Genomic DNA, 17,451 nt, shown 5'->3' with positions numbered 1-17,451 from the left:
CATTGATGATATGTAAAAAGTACAATGTACAAAGTCCTAATACCGGTAATGATTAAGTCAAAATACCTCTAAGGCAAGAGTTAAAGGTAAACGTCAAATGTTAAGTGTTAAATGACAAATGTTTGGGAAAATGCTTTTTTTGACGTGTCTACATTTTACATTCCTCTTATTACATTTTACACTCTGCCACATCCCATTTGTCCTTCACGCTTTCGACATAGCATGTTTTGCACAGCACCTACTTTCATATGCGGGTAGGGGGGTCTGAGGGGGTTTTCTCCCCAGAAAATTTTTGAAATTTGACAACGGGAAACGCGTTTTGCAAGCACTTCTGGGAGAAATCTAGGTATCATATTTTCCGATTTATGCTGCTATTTTGACTATAAGACATACTACTGTACTACACAAGACACTCGTGACAGGTCTGCTTAAACATGCATTATGCAAGAGCTAAATCTGATTATTGCAAGTCTTAATTTAGGCTTCAGATGTTATAGAAATTATAAATTAGATCTTTATTTAAACAAGACCAAAATCAACTCTGTAGACCCACGGATGGCTCGGCTACAGCTCGGATTTAAATAGGATTTCACTAATTGATTAAATCAAATAAGGGGTAACCTGATGAAAATACGTCAGTTAGATCGAGGCTAAATGACAGAGTGTACTTAGCGAGGCCGCTGTAAAGGGTTTCCGTATGCCATTGAAAACTTTACTTGATAATCGAGATATGTAGGTGGAGTTAACGCCTGTCAATCAAACGATCGGCGAAGGTGAAGACACATTTCGCTACCATCTCTAGGCAAATATTACAACGATGATAACTATGTTCAGAATAAAGTAATTTGACTGAATTTTTCAATATATTTTTCTTTCATCATCTACTTTTGAAATGTTATAGCAAGAATGGCCAACTCTCTATAAAAATCTCCCATAATGTATCTTTAATATAATAATGCTAATACAATGTATTTCTATCCAAATAATAAATTGCATCTTATACACTCTCAATTTTTTGAGGGGATTCCGCGTGAAAATTAGAGCTCTCAGGGGGCCCGCTTATACGGGTGGACTTATTGTTTAATGGGGGTCTGGGAGGACACCGCCCTCCTAAACTCCCTGCCAGCTCGCCCCTGCCATAGATTATTCCCGCCAGGCTAAATACAGACACACCAGACCGAACGAATAACTGGTCAGTCCTGTTCTAGCGTGATATAGGATAAATCATGTCTTACTAACCAAAATATCATTTCAGAACGTCTTAGCAACAAATGCGGGCAACCCGTATCATTGTCAAGATTTACTAGTTAATGATCCATTGCCTTCTGGTCTGATTAAAATCAAATGTCAACTTCGTTACGTTTTAATTCTGATATTGCACTACAGGACAATAAACCGAAACGAATTCAAGGACCATATACATGTTTTTTTTTATTAATTCTAATTCGTTTGTCACGATTCATGTTTGTTTATAGGCTAATAATGCATGAAGTATGCGATTTATTTCGGGAAGGGGCGCAGCTCTTACTTGATTTTAGCTTAAAAGTTTATTTCCCCGTGCTTAACTGGGAGTTTGGTTTTTAAGTGGTTGATTATCCAGTAAATTTCCCCAAATGTTGACAACTGACCCAGACCCTCCCAACGTTCAAGATTATGAGGTTCTGGGTGACCGAGACTACTCTTTTCAGAAATCTGATACCCTTGACTGCGTTATTCGACATTAACCCAGAAAGCTAATGCAATGAATGACACAATCACAACGTCCGGTGGCTTATTATAATTATTCATTAATTGCTTTTCGGCAGTATTTTTAACCATTTGTTACCTGGCGGTCCCAGCTCACCAGTCATTTTCCAGATGCCCTTATGGCCAGTCCGCCCTGTAAGTCTGAAGATCTATATCGAATTTTGTATATATCTAATCTAAACGCCTCTTGTATAATATCTGCATTATTAGATCGAAACAAAATTTGTACATAGCGGCAAAAAACTTCAAGGTGTCAAGGCCATATATAAATATATAGAGAATCTGGCCAACTGTTGCCTCAATTGTGATTAGGTAACGAAATGGCTTTTTTTTTGTCTTCAGTGACCCTTGTTATTTTATAATTGTTTTGATGTATTGTTTAACTATTAAACTTACAGATTGGGTGACGAAATGGCGAACATGATCGGAGTTGGACACACTCTGTTTATATAAATATGGGACTGCAAGAAGTTAATGCTTCTTTAAAATATAATTTCAGATCGGTGTGCTCGACAGTCGTTTTTGCGGTCAAGGTAAAGGTACCATGGAAAGCGAACATGGATCTAATGGACAAATGAGCTTAAAGGAGCTAAATCGCTAACATTTGGGACCTAGAAATTGACACAAGTGGGTCGGAACTCATATAATACTGTAATATGAATGCATATAAACTGATATACATTCAATGGTTTCCGTTTTTACTCTAATTGCAAATCAGTTATGTTCCGCGAAATAAGCCAGCAGTCTCAATCGAATGCAAATTTCTAGCGCCTGGTTATTCCAGTCTACAAAGGCCGTTTGGTTTGGTGCAATATGTCTAGCCTCGTTCCTCGAGTCTCTTGCTAGAACTGGGGCTCAAACGCATTATGGTACACGATTCGTGTACCAATGGTAAAATGTTTATTTTGTCTTAAATTTTGGATATCAGAAGCCCATCTTTTTCCGGTAAGATCACAGCATCAATGTTGATTTAAATTGACAAATAATTTGTTTTTTCAATGTTGAAGATTTTGGATGATATTGAGTTAGAGACTTAGCTACTTTAACTGCTAGCTAAATAAAGCATTAAGAACGTGCATGGAAAAGGGAAAATATCTGGCTTTAATACGCTAGACGTGGACTAATTCAGAGCGGAGTGGAATTTGTACTCAAGACAGAAGCTTTTTGACATTTTGATTAGCCCTCCCCCGCTTTACGGGGATCACGTGGCTAAGTGGGTAAGGCGCTAGCTCGCTAGCCTGGAGGTCGGGTGTTCGATCCCTGCATTGGCCGAGAAAGTTCATCCAGATTTTCCGGTGTGGTTCTCCCTTGTCAGTGATGCAGGACGGAGGGGCTGACAAGGAAAGCTGTCTAGTCATTCAGATGGGACGAAAAACCGAGGTCTCGTGTACACATTGGCGTGCACGTAAAAGATCCCTTGGCAGTTGGAATTCGATATAAGAGTAGGCCGTAGTGCCGCTGCCCGGGCAAAATTTCCCTCATAGCACACTGTATGGCGTATGCCCGTCTTCATTAGCCCAGGTTAGGAGCAGAACAGTAGGACGTTAAACTCCATTTCATTTCATTTCATTTCCCCCGCTTTACGTCATGGTAAAGGCTTTTCCGTTGACCACAGCACTTTACATTCTGTGCGGTTTCCATGCACTATAGTTTTGTTATACCGTTGGTCAGGATTCTTTATTAAAGAAGCCAGATTTAGTTACTATCTATCCCACATAAACAGAACTTGACAGACAGTGCTATCAATTAGAAAAGCAGCAAACATATACTGGGGAGAACATCTCCTGATGAGACACTTGAGAAGCAACGCATTGGTCAATGAAATAGCAACCAATGTGAGATTAGAGCAGCACTAGCTATGACACCAGCACAGAACCTAATGTACATGTATAACCAGATTACCAGATGTGACACCTAATGGAACATTGCCCAACCGGACACCAGAACATGGCAGAGCCCTCTGTACAACGAGAGGGTTAGCATATTTGACAGTACCAGATGTGACTGACACTAGAGCAGCACCAACTGTATAGCTAGCATTAGCTGCAGCAAACTCATCCTACAACCACAGTTAGACAGGGATAAGTAAATTTCCCCAACTTTCCATAGAATGTAATGATAAATTCTCCAGACAACATGAAATGGAAAGACCAGTAAATCACCCAAGACTCCATAGTATGTAGTCTCAAATAAGGCTCCGTTGGATTTAGGCACAAGTAATTGACCCAAGAATGCATGGTATGTAGACAAAAAAAGTACATTACCCAAGACTCAATGGGACTTCGTCACAAGTACATTACCCAAGACTCCAGAGGATTTAGTCACAATTGCATTGCCCAAGAATTACCCAATACTTCTTAGAATTTAGGCACAAGTATATACCCAAGACTCCATGGTATGTATAAAGAAAAGACAAAAGATATATGATAGATATATTATTATTAACACAGAATCTCAACATAAACAAACAGAACATCATATTATATCATATTTTATACATCCATTAAATTTCAACAATATCTTATGTATTGTCAGTCAGCATTTGACTATTTATAAAATTAGTCTTCATCATTGTCATAAGGGGCCGAGTTCTAGGGTACCTCTTCATGAAGACTTAGACCTCTTTGTGTTTTGTTCTGCAGTTACTCTGCAATCAATTGTAACCCAAAATCATGATTGTTAAAAAATTACTATGGTAACAAAATGTTGATTAAAAGTTACAACCAACTATTAAGGATTTAAGTCTTCAATGAATAAGGTCTCTATTGTGCGTTTAACCCTTGTTGGAGATTAAAATTGTGACTTTTTAAGCTTGGCTTAACTGATATGTGTTACATGATGGCCCTTAATTATAATATGTATTACAATGCCCATGCCTGAGATATCAACCTTGGTGGAAACAGACATCCATGGGATTGAATGTGACAGCATACAATTAAAGCATTGATCATGACACACAGTCCCATTTGCTTCTCCTGAACATTTGGCTCTGTTACTAAGAGTGAATGCAAAAGGATAGCAATGAGGATCACAGGGGGCTGCGGTATCCCTCTTGGACACTAAAAGAGGTAATGCACAAAAAGACTAACAGCATATTTATTTTGTTTACACAAGCAACATTTAATTTTAAACTCCAATTTGGGTTCTAACAACAAACAGAAATGCAGCCCCAAGAGATAAAATATACATGTATATATATATTTAAGCATTTTTAACAAAACCACAAAATGAAATGAAAACATAATATAATGATATCATTAACAAGCATAACCATCAAGCATAACATTTATTCTACATTCTCAGCTCAATAACTTGATTAACTTATTTTTTTAACATTTATATTCTCGTTTAATAATTTTTTAAAGACTGAGCTTGATTTGAGCGACATAGGAATCCCTTCCAAACTGCAATATTGTAAAAGTTGAATCTCTAATTATCGGTAATAGGAATATCAGTCTAAAAATAGTTCAATTTTGTTCAGTATTAACAAAAAAATGATCAATTGAAATACCATGATCTAGGCTGCTCCCTATGTAAATGTTTTACTGCTATCTTTATGATGGGCTGGATCCATGCAGGGAGATTATCTACCGTTGATAGTTTGATTTTGTTTTCTTAATAATCAATCTGAGTACATATTAGCTGAGCCTGGACCAAGCCATGTGAAATTTGATATTTTCCAAAAAATGCAAATCACACACAGTTACTTTAAGAAATAGATAAAAGTTGGTCAGTGTAAAAAAGCCTTTATGACCTAAACCACCATATAGGCTCCAGAACAATGTAATTTGACTGTGGACCTTAGAAATTCATGGTTTGGGGATAAGGATACGATAATCCAGTAATAAAAATATAAAGAAGACTTTTTACAACAACCAATAAGGAGTTGAAGTAACTCTTCTGTTTTTTTGGGGTTTTTTTTACATTTAATTTAATTCGATTTTAACCAGCAAATTTTCACATAAAAATATTTCTTTAAGCCATAATCAATAACTCATTGTAAGTAAGCATTGATAATGTTGTATTATAATATGGAATAAAAGGTTAAGGTCAACAAAAATTGTTAGGTATGTGACTTTAATACCATGAGAAACTAAAAGCAACAATTTCTTCTTTTTCTTACATGAAACCAGTAATATTATTATACAGTAAAGTAAATGAGAAGTGGTATGAGGTGTTCTAGAAGGAGTAAGCCCTAACTTAAACTGAATCCAATTCTCAACAGATTGATATCAGTTTTTCTGAAATTAAGGGTGGCTGGGTGGGGTGTAAACCAAATAATCTTTAGAATGGAAATGAGTGTTAAAGTCTAGGTACAAGTTATTTGTGTGGGAGTCCACTGATACAAACCCTGGTCATTTTGGGACTGAACAAACTTGGAATCAAAGCCACAAAATTCAAATCGATGAACGAAAGTGGGTTCAACCACCCTTCTATGTATTTTGAACAAGAATATTTGAATGCTTGGTATAGTATTTTGTCCTTTCTAACCTACATGAAGAGATGAAGTAAGCCTTTTGGTGCTATTTTTAACTTAATGCCATAAATACTTGATCCCTCCCTGCTAATGAGGATTTACTCACTAATACTACCTGGATAATTCAGTATAAAAATAATCTACATACATTCATGTCTCAGGTCAAGTTAATTTAGCTTAAAATGACAAATGAAATGAAATGGGGTTTAACATCACTGTAGTTGTAGGATGAAGTCCTAACAAGTTAAACCAGGCTTGAAAAATCCCAAGGTTCTTCTTGGCCCACACAAAGATCCGAATTCTGGAATCCTAATGCCATAATGGCTTGACAACTGCTACATAGGTATTTAAATTTTTTTTCTAAAAAACTGACTGAATGTGTAAAAAAACCTTGGCAAAAGCTAAAAGAAAAATACCAACCAGGAACATTAATGGCTTAGTGGTGAGCAATTTTCTGACAGTTATGAGGTGTGGGCGACAGGTTTAAAGATCTATTGAAGGCAAAAGACTAAAGGAGAAAATGGATTTTGTTACAGATAACTAGCTGTAAGATGAGTAACCTGCTCAAATAAGTAACTGGAGGTCAAGGTATGATGGAAGAGCCATGATATACGAAGTGTGAAATATGTGATAACTCATGGTCAATATCTATCTATCTCAAGTTGCCAAGAAAATCTGGATAAGATAATAGAAGAGAGAGAAGAAATGGAGTTTTACTCCTCCTAGAACACACAATATGTTTATATAAGTTTTGTTGTGTAAAACACAATGAATACAGCTAAATTTACAGTTCTAATGTGTAAAAACCCTTAAAATTTAATTCATAAAAAGAGATTAAGAAAAATGTCTAATGAGCTACATACATAAAACAACTGACTGGTTTGTAAATTATTGAAAGATAATCTTGATATAGACTATATATTGTAAAGATAGTGTACAGAGGCTATAAAGATTAAAGGCACTGTACCCAACATATACATGTATACTTTAACATGTTATATAGCATTTAATAACAAGCAGTTGACAACAGGTCATACCTTAAACAGTGAACACTGGCTAAACTGATAGTCCAATAAACCAATACTGGCTAAACTGACAGTCTAATATATCTACACTGGTTAAACTGACAGTCTAATAAACCAACATTGGGTAAACTGACAGTCCATTAAACAAAGATGTTTAATTTAACATTAATATTCAGAGAATTGATAGTGTCACTGGGATTATGATGCATAAACAAACATGTACTTATTTTGTCAGTTAAGCCATGGTTCACTGAATATTAATCAAAAATACAACTTAAAGAGCTATTATGACTTTAATATAATTTCTGGGTCCGGGACAATACCCCCTCCCCCACTTTGTTTTAAATGTTGATAGCATGATGCGAATGCTCATGGTAAACTATGCAGCTGAAAGTAGAATAATCGTGCCGTGTTGGTTGTATATAAGACATAAGATGAGTTATAGTCTATGGCCCCATCATTGCACAACTGTTTAGCTGACCTAGAGCTTTTGTTTTGTTTTTTGTAAATATAAATATATGTAATCATTGTTAAGTGGGGCCTCAAGTAATGAATATATCCCTCAAAAATGATAATCATGACAGCTCTTTAAATCTATTCAGGTCAGGGTTGTGACGATAAAAGGTGGAAGTCTGTATTGTGTTGTACAATGACAAACAGTTTCTTTATTTCCAATGGTATACGTCATATCCACACAACCCTTTATTGAGGTAAATTGGAATTTATACGTTATTTTCTTTTTATAATCAGCAGTATACTATACTACAATACATGTATATATATTTATCTAAATCAATGAGTTTTATAATAGTAACGAATATAGAACCATATATTGCAGCAATTTCATTGAATTACTTTAACATTAAAATTTATAACTATTTCATTTACACTTCAAAATAGGAATAAATTACTGAATTTGGTCTTTATTCAAAAAATCTATAACAAAAATATTTTCTGGATACTGTGTTTTCACTGATTAAGGGCCCAAATAAGTATGAATCCCAATGTAGTATTTTCAAAATATAGGCTATTTCATAGATTATGCCCCATTTTAAATTGTAAAAATATGTACCCAGGAAATTAGTTATAGAATAGTTTTAATTGTGAAAATATTAACTCCTATTAAAATGGAAATAGTACGTGTTTGTTATGAGGTATAATCTTTAACCTGGGAAATATATGAACTGATTACTACAGTGTTTTTATTTTATTACTATAGCACTATATTGATGGTTTAAACCTCTTTGATTTTAGTCAAAATAACCAATTGAACATACATGTATCGTGTTGAATTGGGATAATTAATATATTATTTCAATTAGAAGTGAACCTAGATCTATTATAATTTGATTTCAATTACAATTCAAACTAGGTATATCATCATTTGATTTCAATCAGAAGTGAAACTAGATCTATTATAATTTGATTTCAATTAGAAGTGAAACTAGATCTATCATAATTTTATTTCAATTAGAAGTGAAACTAGATCTATTATAATTTGATTAAATCAAAAGATTAAGCAGATGTTGGTTTTGTTTACTAATTCAGTTTTACCATAAACTGTCATATCTGCAGTCCTAAAATGTAGGAAGTCTCCCAGCTAATCAACACATAAATTTTCATTAAGATGACCCTTATTTTTGTCCAAAATCAAAGAGGTCAAAGCCTTTTTGTGCAAAAGGGAGCCCCGAGAAAGAAAATTAAAAAAAAATCAGCACTACATTATTTCAATAAAACATACATATAAATAAAATTACAGCACTATAACAACTTAAAATAATATAATCCTACTGTTCCTAAAGAGTTGTACACACAGCATTAACATTAGCTAAGTGCTGCTTGTGCAGTGCGTACCACCCCAAGTCTGAGAAAACATTTTTTAACAGGAAAATTTAACAACTTATTTTATTTTTTTAAAATTAAACTAAAAACTGCTAAAAATAACGAAAAGAAAAGTCTGATAGCCAAACAGATATATATCACAGGCAATACGTCTTCGCACATACACTATACGTACACAATTACACGCACGCACACACACTCATATACTGGTCATGGAGAACATATGTATGATACAAAGAGATCAACATAATAAACAATCATATTATGTAATGTTAAAGGGAAAAGTTACTCAGGTCCAGCAATTTTGTTAATAAACTTTTATGAGCATCTTAACTTGTTTCAATATCCTAAATATTGAATTTACTTATGTACATGTATGTGTTCTTGAAACAAACCTTATCTGATCAGAAATCTACTTTTGCAAAATTAAACCTTATCTGATCAGAAATCTACTTTTGTAAAATTAAACCTTATCGGATCAGAAATCTACTTTTGTAAAATTTCTGTAACTCATGTACATGTATGCCAAAAATAATAACCAGCAATCACATGTGTAATTGCTACATGTTGGTCATCCGTCTCACTGCAAATATATTCTAAATTTCATTTTTCAATAAAATTCAAATTTATGAAATCTGGACACCGATATATGTCTCAAATAAAAAATGGATGTGTGTAACATTCCCCTTTAATATACAGTAAGTAGGCATGTCTATTTCATGAATGATTATTATTTACACTATCTGTACATCAATAACAAGAAGATATAACGGGTGAATATTGTGCCGATATGTACAGCTACATGAAATACATTAATAACATTATAATATTTACATTTACCTACACATTTTTTTATCTTGTCAATTCTCCTAAGTCCACTACTGCCCTTAGATGTCATTAGTAAGGTCATGCACCTCTTAATCAGTTATCTGATTTGGAATTAGCCTAATATCTAAATTTATACATACAGCTTATGCAAGAAAATGTTTGGCCATGTGAAATTAAGTTAGCCCTAAATCTGACCTAGACATGGCCAAACAGTTTCTTGCTAAAGATTCAATTACTAAGGTAACAAACCTCTTTATCAATTATATCTAAAATTAGCTTACAATCTAAACATATAATACACAGTTTCTGCAAAAAAAAATGTTTGGCCATGTCTAAAACACATTGAAGGCCAGATTAATGACAATGTCTCATTGTGACTCAGACATGTGCCTATAGGAGAAAAGTTACCGACCAATCACAATTGAGAAATTAAGTTAGCCCTAAGTTTGACCTAGACATGGACAGTTTCTTGCCTATTTCATAAACTGTTGTATTATTATAGGCTAATTCATATAGAACAACTGTTTCAATGAGGGTAATGATTGCCAAGAGTGGTTACCAAACCTTGTTATTTGATTGGCACCAGACTGCAGGAGATTGTTAGCATTGTAGTCACCATCGTCCAGTAATATGACAATCAGGATTCCATGTTCACCCAAGGAACATATTGTAATAGTTGACCAAGGAAAAGGACAAGATGATACAGTTTATGTTACAATCTACTTGAAATTCAAAACATAAAAACCAGCTTTGATTTTAATCACACCAAAAATAAATCTATAAACAACTTTCTATAACAGTGTGAATAAACAAACAATTGTTTTATACATGATACAGGGAAAGACGGCATACTTTAAAGTGTTCATTGAATAAAATTATGTTTCTTATAAAATCTGGGTTTGGATTCAGCACATGTCGAATAATATCCAGCAAAAAACATCAATTTAGAAGGTCTAATCCAAATTCATGTAAGGTGTGTGTGGTGCTTTTCACATTATGAAGCACCCCTTTCACAAAATGATTGCAACTTAAACATTATGATTTTTAGAAAGTAGGAGGGGCTTTATCACTACTATTTAAACTGAAACAGGTTCTGGATATGAATAGAATGATTTAATAACTTGAAATGAATCTTCGACCGGGCCTGTTGCCACTAATGTAATTATTTCAATGCATTGAAATCCCCCGAAAATAATAAACAAATCTCGAATGTTTGCATTCGTCATTTAAACACAAGCGTTGGAAAAGTAGAGATTAAATAGAAGGATCTACAAATTTTTGAAATGACATTAAAAATATGAATTCTTTCCAAGTCTAAGTATACACTTGCTCATGCATCACTAATGAAAGGACCCCTATGTTCAAGTGAATAATTGAAAAAAATTGTACCGCAGGTTAGTGCCCAAAATGACCTAGTCTGTGTTGAGTAGAATTAACCCAATTTCTCTCTCATTAATGATAGCCGAACAGATTAATCAGTTTTAAAGGGCTGCAAGTTGATTTTAGTAGCTTATCACATAATCTGAGGATCACCTTCTTCATGGAATTCATAACTTTAATTACATGTACATGTAAAGAATGATAGTAATTAAAATAAAAGGTGATTACTTTTAGTGCACTTTGGTTAAATGTTTATATCAGACAACAAGCTCCAGCTATAATGAGGATGTACAAAAAAACATAATTTTAATACATGTACAATCTTCAGGGATTAAAAGGATACTATTTATAGTACATGTAAGATTGTTCTATTCATGCTAATTTGTTTTTAATGACAATATTTGTCAGCTATTCAAAGACTTCTTTGTCTCCCATCAAACCCTTTTCCAATAAACAAAATATCAGGTTTCACTCTTTTGTACGATTTCACAGACGGTCTTCAATTATTAGCCCTTAATTACAAAGGGCTCTTCTTTTTGACCTATATATGCCAGTAATCAGGGAGGGTAAACTTCAATGAAATTGACCAGTTCACAAATTTATTTTTCAGTTGCCCATCAATTCAATGCAATATAGTGTCCTTCAGAATTACAGCTTAAAACTGAATACCACTAATTCAAGTTTTTTGTTGCTTCAATATACATTTGTAAAAGGTTTGTGGCTAATATGCGCTGACTAAAATACATTGAAAGACAACTTTTAATGTACATGTAGTTATGGGATAAGGATGTTTCTGACTTTTTAAAGTTATTTTATTCCAATAGCTATGGGATTAGGGTGTTTCTGACTTTTTAAAGTTATTTTATTCCAATAGCTAGGGATTAGGGTGTTTCTGACTTAAAAGGGATGTTTCTTGCTGGATATATCGAATGTACATGAGCGCTTACAGATTGTACCACAAAGCATTATGCTCAAGAAGGTAGATATTATTAGTTGGTGATGTATTTTAGTACTTATATAGTATGTACAAAAAAAAAGAGACTCACATTAGATAACCATAACACGAGTTTCTTACACATATTTAGGATTTGCCAAAAGGGTTCGCCACCAGTAACTACTCACATCACATCCAACGTACTGTTAGCGATATGCATTTATAAACCACAGCTACTATGTCATATAACCTGTATTTTAACACATATATATGATTTACTACTGTACGTAAGGGAGAGCAATTATATCTTCTGTGACATCCACTCAGCTAACAAGGCAAGAGTCACTGTACAAGTACTTCAAGCGATATCCACTCCTTAAATTCTCCATAGCTGTCTCATTACTTTCAAAACCCACTCTGTTAGGGTCTGCCACCAGTAACCACCCATGCTGTCACATGTCAACATGGAGCATGATAAAACAATTCACAATAACTTCTCCCATGGCAGTCCCATTTTTCCCACTTTAAAAACAGAAATATTTGAAATCTGTTCATGGACGAGTCAAATCAACAATATTCCCTGCAATAATTCTGGAACCCTTTTTTAAAATACAAGTTTCAAACGTAACAAATATTAGAACAATGGTGACACACGTAACAATCTTGTCGTTATGTCACCGACATTAGTATTATATACAGCAAACCATTGGCACTGTAGCATTGTTTATTTTGAACAACGTATAGAAATAGTATATGATATATAATATATATATATAACACGCACAATAAACGCCAGGATAGACTATTGATGAACTAATTAAGTAAAACATAATGAAATATAACAGTATTTCTCTAGTAATGTAATGTATTTAACCTCTCCAATAACAATGAATTCACTTCACGAAAGAAATGGGTAGTATAACAACTATAGTAGTTCTTTAAATGTACTAACAGTTTATTATCAACACTATGATTTTATAATCCCTACCAATGGATGAATTATTTGAACAATGTGTATAAAATGTACCATATTTTTTACCCAATTGTGTGGTACAATGTCTCCATGGATACTATCATCCCGTGCTGCTGCCCTATTTACAATCAATCACCTGCAGTAGTATATTTTCACCACGATTATCGGACAAGCATGCAAATATAACAATATGCACTTTTTTTTTAAAAAAAGAGAAAACATTAAAATTCTATATTTTCTAATTTCCTATATAATCATCGAACCGTTCCACGCCCACCTGGCTGCGAACCCGAATCAAAGTTAAAGTCTAAGTTACCTTCTAGTGTCAGTTCCTGTTTTATTATAGAATCTACATCGTAATCTAATCCTGCGATAAGAGAATCAATGTCTATATCAAGTCCCGCATTTGGATTGCCCGGGTGGCCATGGCCAGTGTTGCCCGTCTGCTGCTGAGGAACTTGGTTGTAATCCCCCTGCATGAGGTCTTGATCTGACAATAATTGCTGTTGGCCCTGTCTGGTGACCCCATGGTTCATCATGTTAGCGTTAATGGAAGTAACCTGCCCGTTCATATTCGGGAACGCGTTCACAGTGTTGGTGAACGACTGTTGAAACTGCTGGGTATTGTTGGAGGAAGTTGTCGGTTGCTGGTAGCCCGCGGGACCCTGCGTCAAGGCAGCTCTTAGGATGGAGTCGTTGTTAGACTGTTGTAAATGTTGCTGTAGAGCGGTCAATGTACGGGCACTCGGTCCACCATTTCCCACTACACCTCCGATGTGTTGGGGAGACAACTGACGTCCTTGTGGTGAGATCTGCCGTGCTTGAGGAGAACCCTGACAATTCTGGTTGGGCAGCGGTTGAAGTGGACTGAGGCGATTTGGGAAGCTTTGAGGACTACCTTGTGCTGGAGATCTAACAGGAGAGTTTAATTGTTGGGTTGTCACGGTCAAAGGGCTCTGGCCGTTAACATTAGGACTCAGGCCATTCTCTTGAAACAAATCTTGTCTCCTGTACACAGGTGGCGTTGCTCTCTGCATGAAAGTATTACCATTGGTTACTGGACTTCTATCCAGATTAGTTAGAACATTTGTTCGATCTGGGTAAGGAGGAGGGGCTGGTAAGGTGTTAAATTGGTTATCAAAGTTCGAGCTATTAAAATTAGTATTTTGATTGAAATCAGGCAAATTCATGTCGCCACTATTAGAGTTACTGGGTAAAAACTGATCACTCATGTCCATAGAATCTGCTATATTTAGGCCTCCTGTGTCACCAAGTTTCATACCATCGACAAGAGAATCTACTAACTGATCCGTAAATCCATCGCCGGAATTATATCCAAATCCATTTTCTATTTCCGTGGCCCATGGTATTGGTGACATTGGTGGAACCTGGTTATCGTGGAGGTCGGATTCAAGACCAGCCTGAATTGGAGACAAGCGTCCCCCACAACTACTGGCGTTGGAACTAGCACGGGGTCGAAAATCACTTAACGAGAACGGATAAGCAGGGTCCAAGAAATCCTCAGTAGTAGACGTAGGACTGTTACTATTTTCTAATGCAGCACGTAAAGCCTCAACCTTTTTCTTAATACGGCCTCGTTTTTTTTCATAACTTTTTGTTTCCATACTTCCAGCTCTACGTCTAGGTGTTTTACCGGGTTTTGCATCAGGGTTGATAACCCACCATGAACTTTTTCCCGTACCCTCATTCTGGATTCTCATAAAACGACTGTGTAGTGACAAGTTGTGACGAATGGAATTCTGAAAAATATAAATAATAGCAGTTATTAAAAAAAATATTTTTTGAGGAAATAAAACTAGGCAGTAAAAATACTTTTTGCGACCTACCAGGATAAGCAAGACGGCATAAACCACACAGAGTGCTATAAGGAAATTTTGCGCAACTAGCAATGGCATTCAAGAGTTCTTTTAACTGAACTGTTGTTCCTTGTTAGGCCCTCGGTTGTGCATCAATGAACCACATCAAACCCTAGACCTGGTTAGTTAGCCGGTGCTTTACCCACTGCAGCTCTCCAATCTAGCAAGTTTAGAGCAAAATTAGGTGACAATAAAATATACAAAAAAAGATTTTCAAAAAATTATTACGTATACACATATAATAATGGACTAAGTCACATGTATCATGATTCAGCACTTTTGTATCAAAACTATTGTTACAAAGCCAAGGATCAGCTCACATTGAGAGGACAAGCTCTTACAGACTTAAAAATCTCTGGTTGTTATTTGAGAGATTTGTTTTATTTAAATTTAAAATAATCAATTTGAGAAGATTTACAGTGAATTAAGCCATGAAAAATTAGATACTATCAGAAAAATACAAATGACGGTTAAGCCAGGTCTAGCTCAGTACCATTGCCATGTTTTCTCCATCATTGTTATTTAAATCAATATGTTTCCAACCCTCCTACAGAGATCATCTTTAAATAGTCATTGTAGGTCATATAAAACTTCCTTATATGTCTGCAACAACATATAGTTTATAATAAGCTAGTTTAAAATCTGATTCAATTTTAACACAGGGATACTAGGCAGAAATTAAGAGATCATGGGTACAACAATATACCATTTACATATTACTACTAGTACTAGTACAAAATAATGGACTAATTAATATGTCATTTCAACTCTACACTTGTATGTGTCATAAGGTAAAGTCACCTGTCTAACCTCATGGGCTTTCTCCGGGTCCTCCAGTTTTTTCCTACAGCTCAAACCCTTACTCACATGCGGATTATTGAAATAAAATGACCTAGTTTATGTTGAGCGTACATTAAACGCCATCTTTCTCTCTCTTAAATTAACAAGTCCATATAAACCCTATTCGATGTACATAAAAGATGTAGCAAGTTAGGCTGGTAATAAATCTATAATCATACAGGACGATCACACAGTAGAACAGCCACAGCCTTCTAAACGGGTCTCCTAACACAAAATTTATAATTAAAAAGATTTTTATCTTGGGATGAGATGAGCAGACAGAAATGAATGTGCTTGGATCAATAGCATCAATAATGGTTTTTCTGTTCAATGTAACTAGATAATACAGATGGGATATCGAAGACAACTTACATGCAGGGAAACAAGGAGAAAGACCTCTAATACACTGCTGTAATCTAAGCTTATAAATATATTGGATGGAATAGATATCTGGATTTAGAATAGAATGGGGTTCTAGAATTCAATCCTACTTGCATATGCATCTAGGCCAGGGATGGTCAACCTCCGGTTCAGCCCCCAAACGTTGTGTATTGGATGATTAGAAATGGTGCATCACATGATAATAATAAAGTACATGTAAGGCAGTACGCAAGTAAGCCTACTCATTATTTTTTAGTGAATGTTATCTTCTTTCTATATATATCGATTCCTATGAGTAATGCAGTGTTGTGGAAATCGCACCAGGTTTGTGCAATGCTATGGTTGCGTCACTTGATGTACATGTTGAGTAATAGATAAGCTGCATCCGCATGGAATCACCCTACGGCTTACGCCAGAATAATGAACACCCATGTGGTACCGGCTTAATAAAGTTATATTTACAAAACGTAGATGGGGATACAAGAGTAACTTGGCACATCTGAATTAGTGTGTGAACAAATTACCGCATGGTATGTAAAAGGTTGGCCAGTCCTGATATAGGCCACTAAGAGTTGAACATTAAACACTGTAACCCAGGTATCATTTAATCTTGTGTATCTAGCACTAATTTCTTTCACATTTGTTTAATATTCAATCTGTGTTTAAAAATTCGTAAAAACTGTTTAAAATCACTTATGTCCAGTTTAAAGCTGACCATTCAATTTTGATAATGAGGGTCCAATTTACAAGCACAAATCCCGAGATTCACAATCCATGCCGAGCAAGATGTCTTCCTTCGCCATGTGGTTTATTATTACAAAGGAAACTTACTGGACCTGTTATGAATAACCAGATTGAGAGACCAATATGGGCTTTTAATCCAGCGAATGAATTAATATCATGTATTAATTAGGGCTGTGGATACGTTCAGTTTCGATATGATACGTATTGACAATAAAGCAAATACACAATACGGTTACATCACGAATTACATGTATGTCCAAAATAGTCTCAAATTACATTCTGTTTCAAGGCATTTGAGATAGGTAAGCATGTTTGTTGTTTCCCTCAGAGGTTGCCACCTCTGCCTTACACAGGGCTTTATTATTTTCTTCTGATAAAAAATGAAGCCGAACCTTTGATGTATT

The 17,451-nt window shown here is 35.1% G+C and overlaps 1 protein-coding gene across 1 annotated transcript in view; it reads right to left on the bottom strand.

Annotated features, from left to right (window-relative positions):
- Positions 1-4,170: 4,170 nt before the first annotated feature.
- LOC126812475 (forkhead box protein O) overlaps positions 4,171-17,451 on the bottom strand; it is a 27,789-nt gene continuing 14,508 nt past the window's right edge. The window contains exon 2 of the mRNA XM_050538882.2: positions 4,171-14,965. Within this exon, the coding sequence (XP_050394839.1) occupies positions 13,460-14,965 (1,506 nt within the window). The 3' untranslated portion in view covers positions 4,171-13,459. The remainder of the gene's footprint in view (positions 14,966-17,451) is intronic.

The sequence above is a fragment of the Patella vulgata genome, chromosome 2 (assembly GCF_932274485.2).
Source record: "Patella vulgata chromosome 2, xgPatVulg1.2, whole genome shotgun sequence".
Classification (NCBI taxonomy): domain Eukaryota; kingdom Metazoa; phylum Mollusca; class Gastropoda; family Patellidae; genus Patella; species Patella vulgata.
Note: the sequence above shows the minus strand (reverse complement) of the source record. Positions and strands in the feature narration are given on the sequence as shown.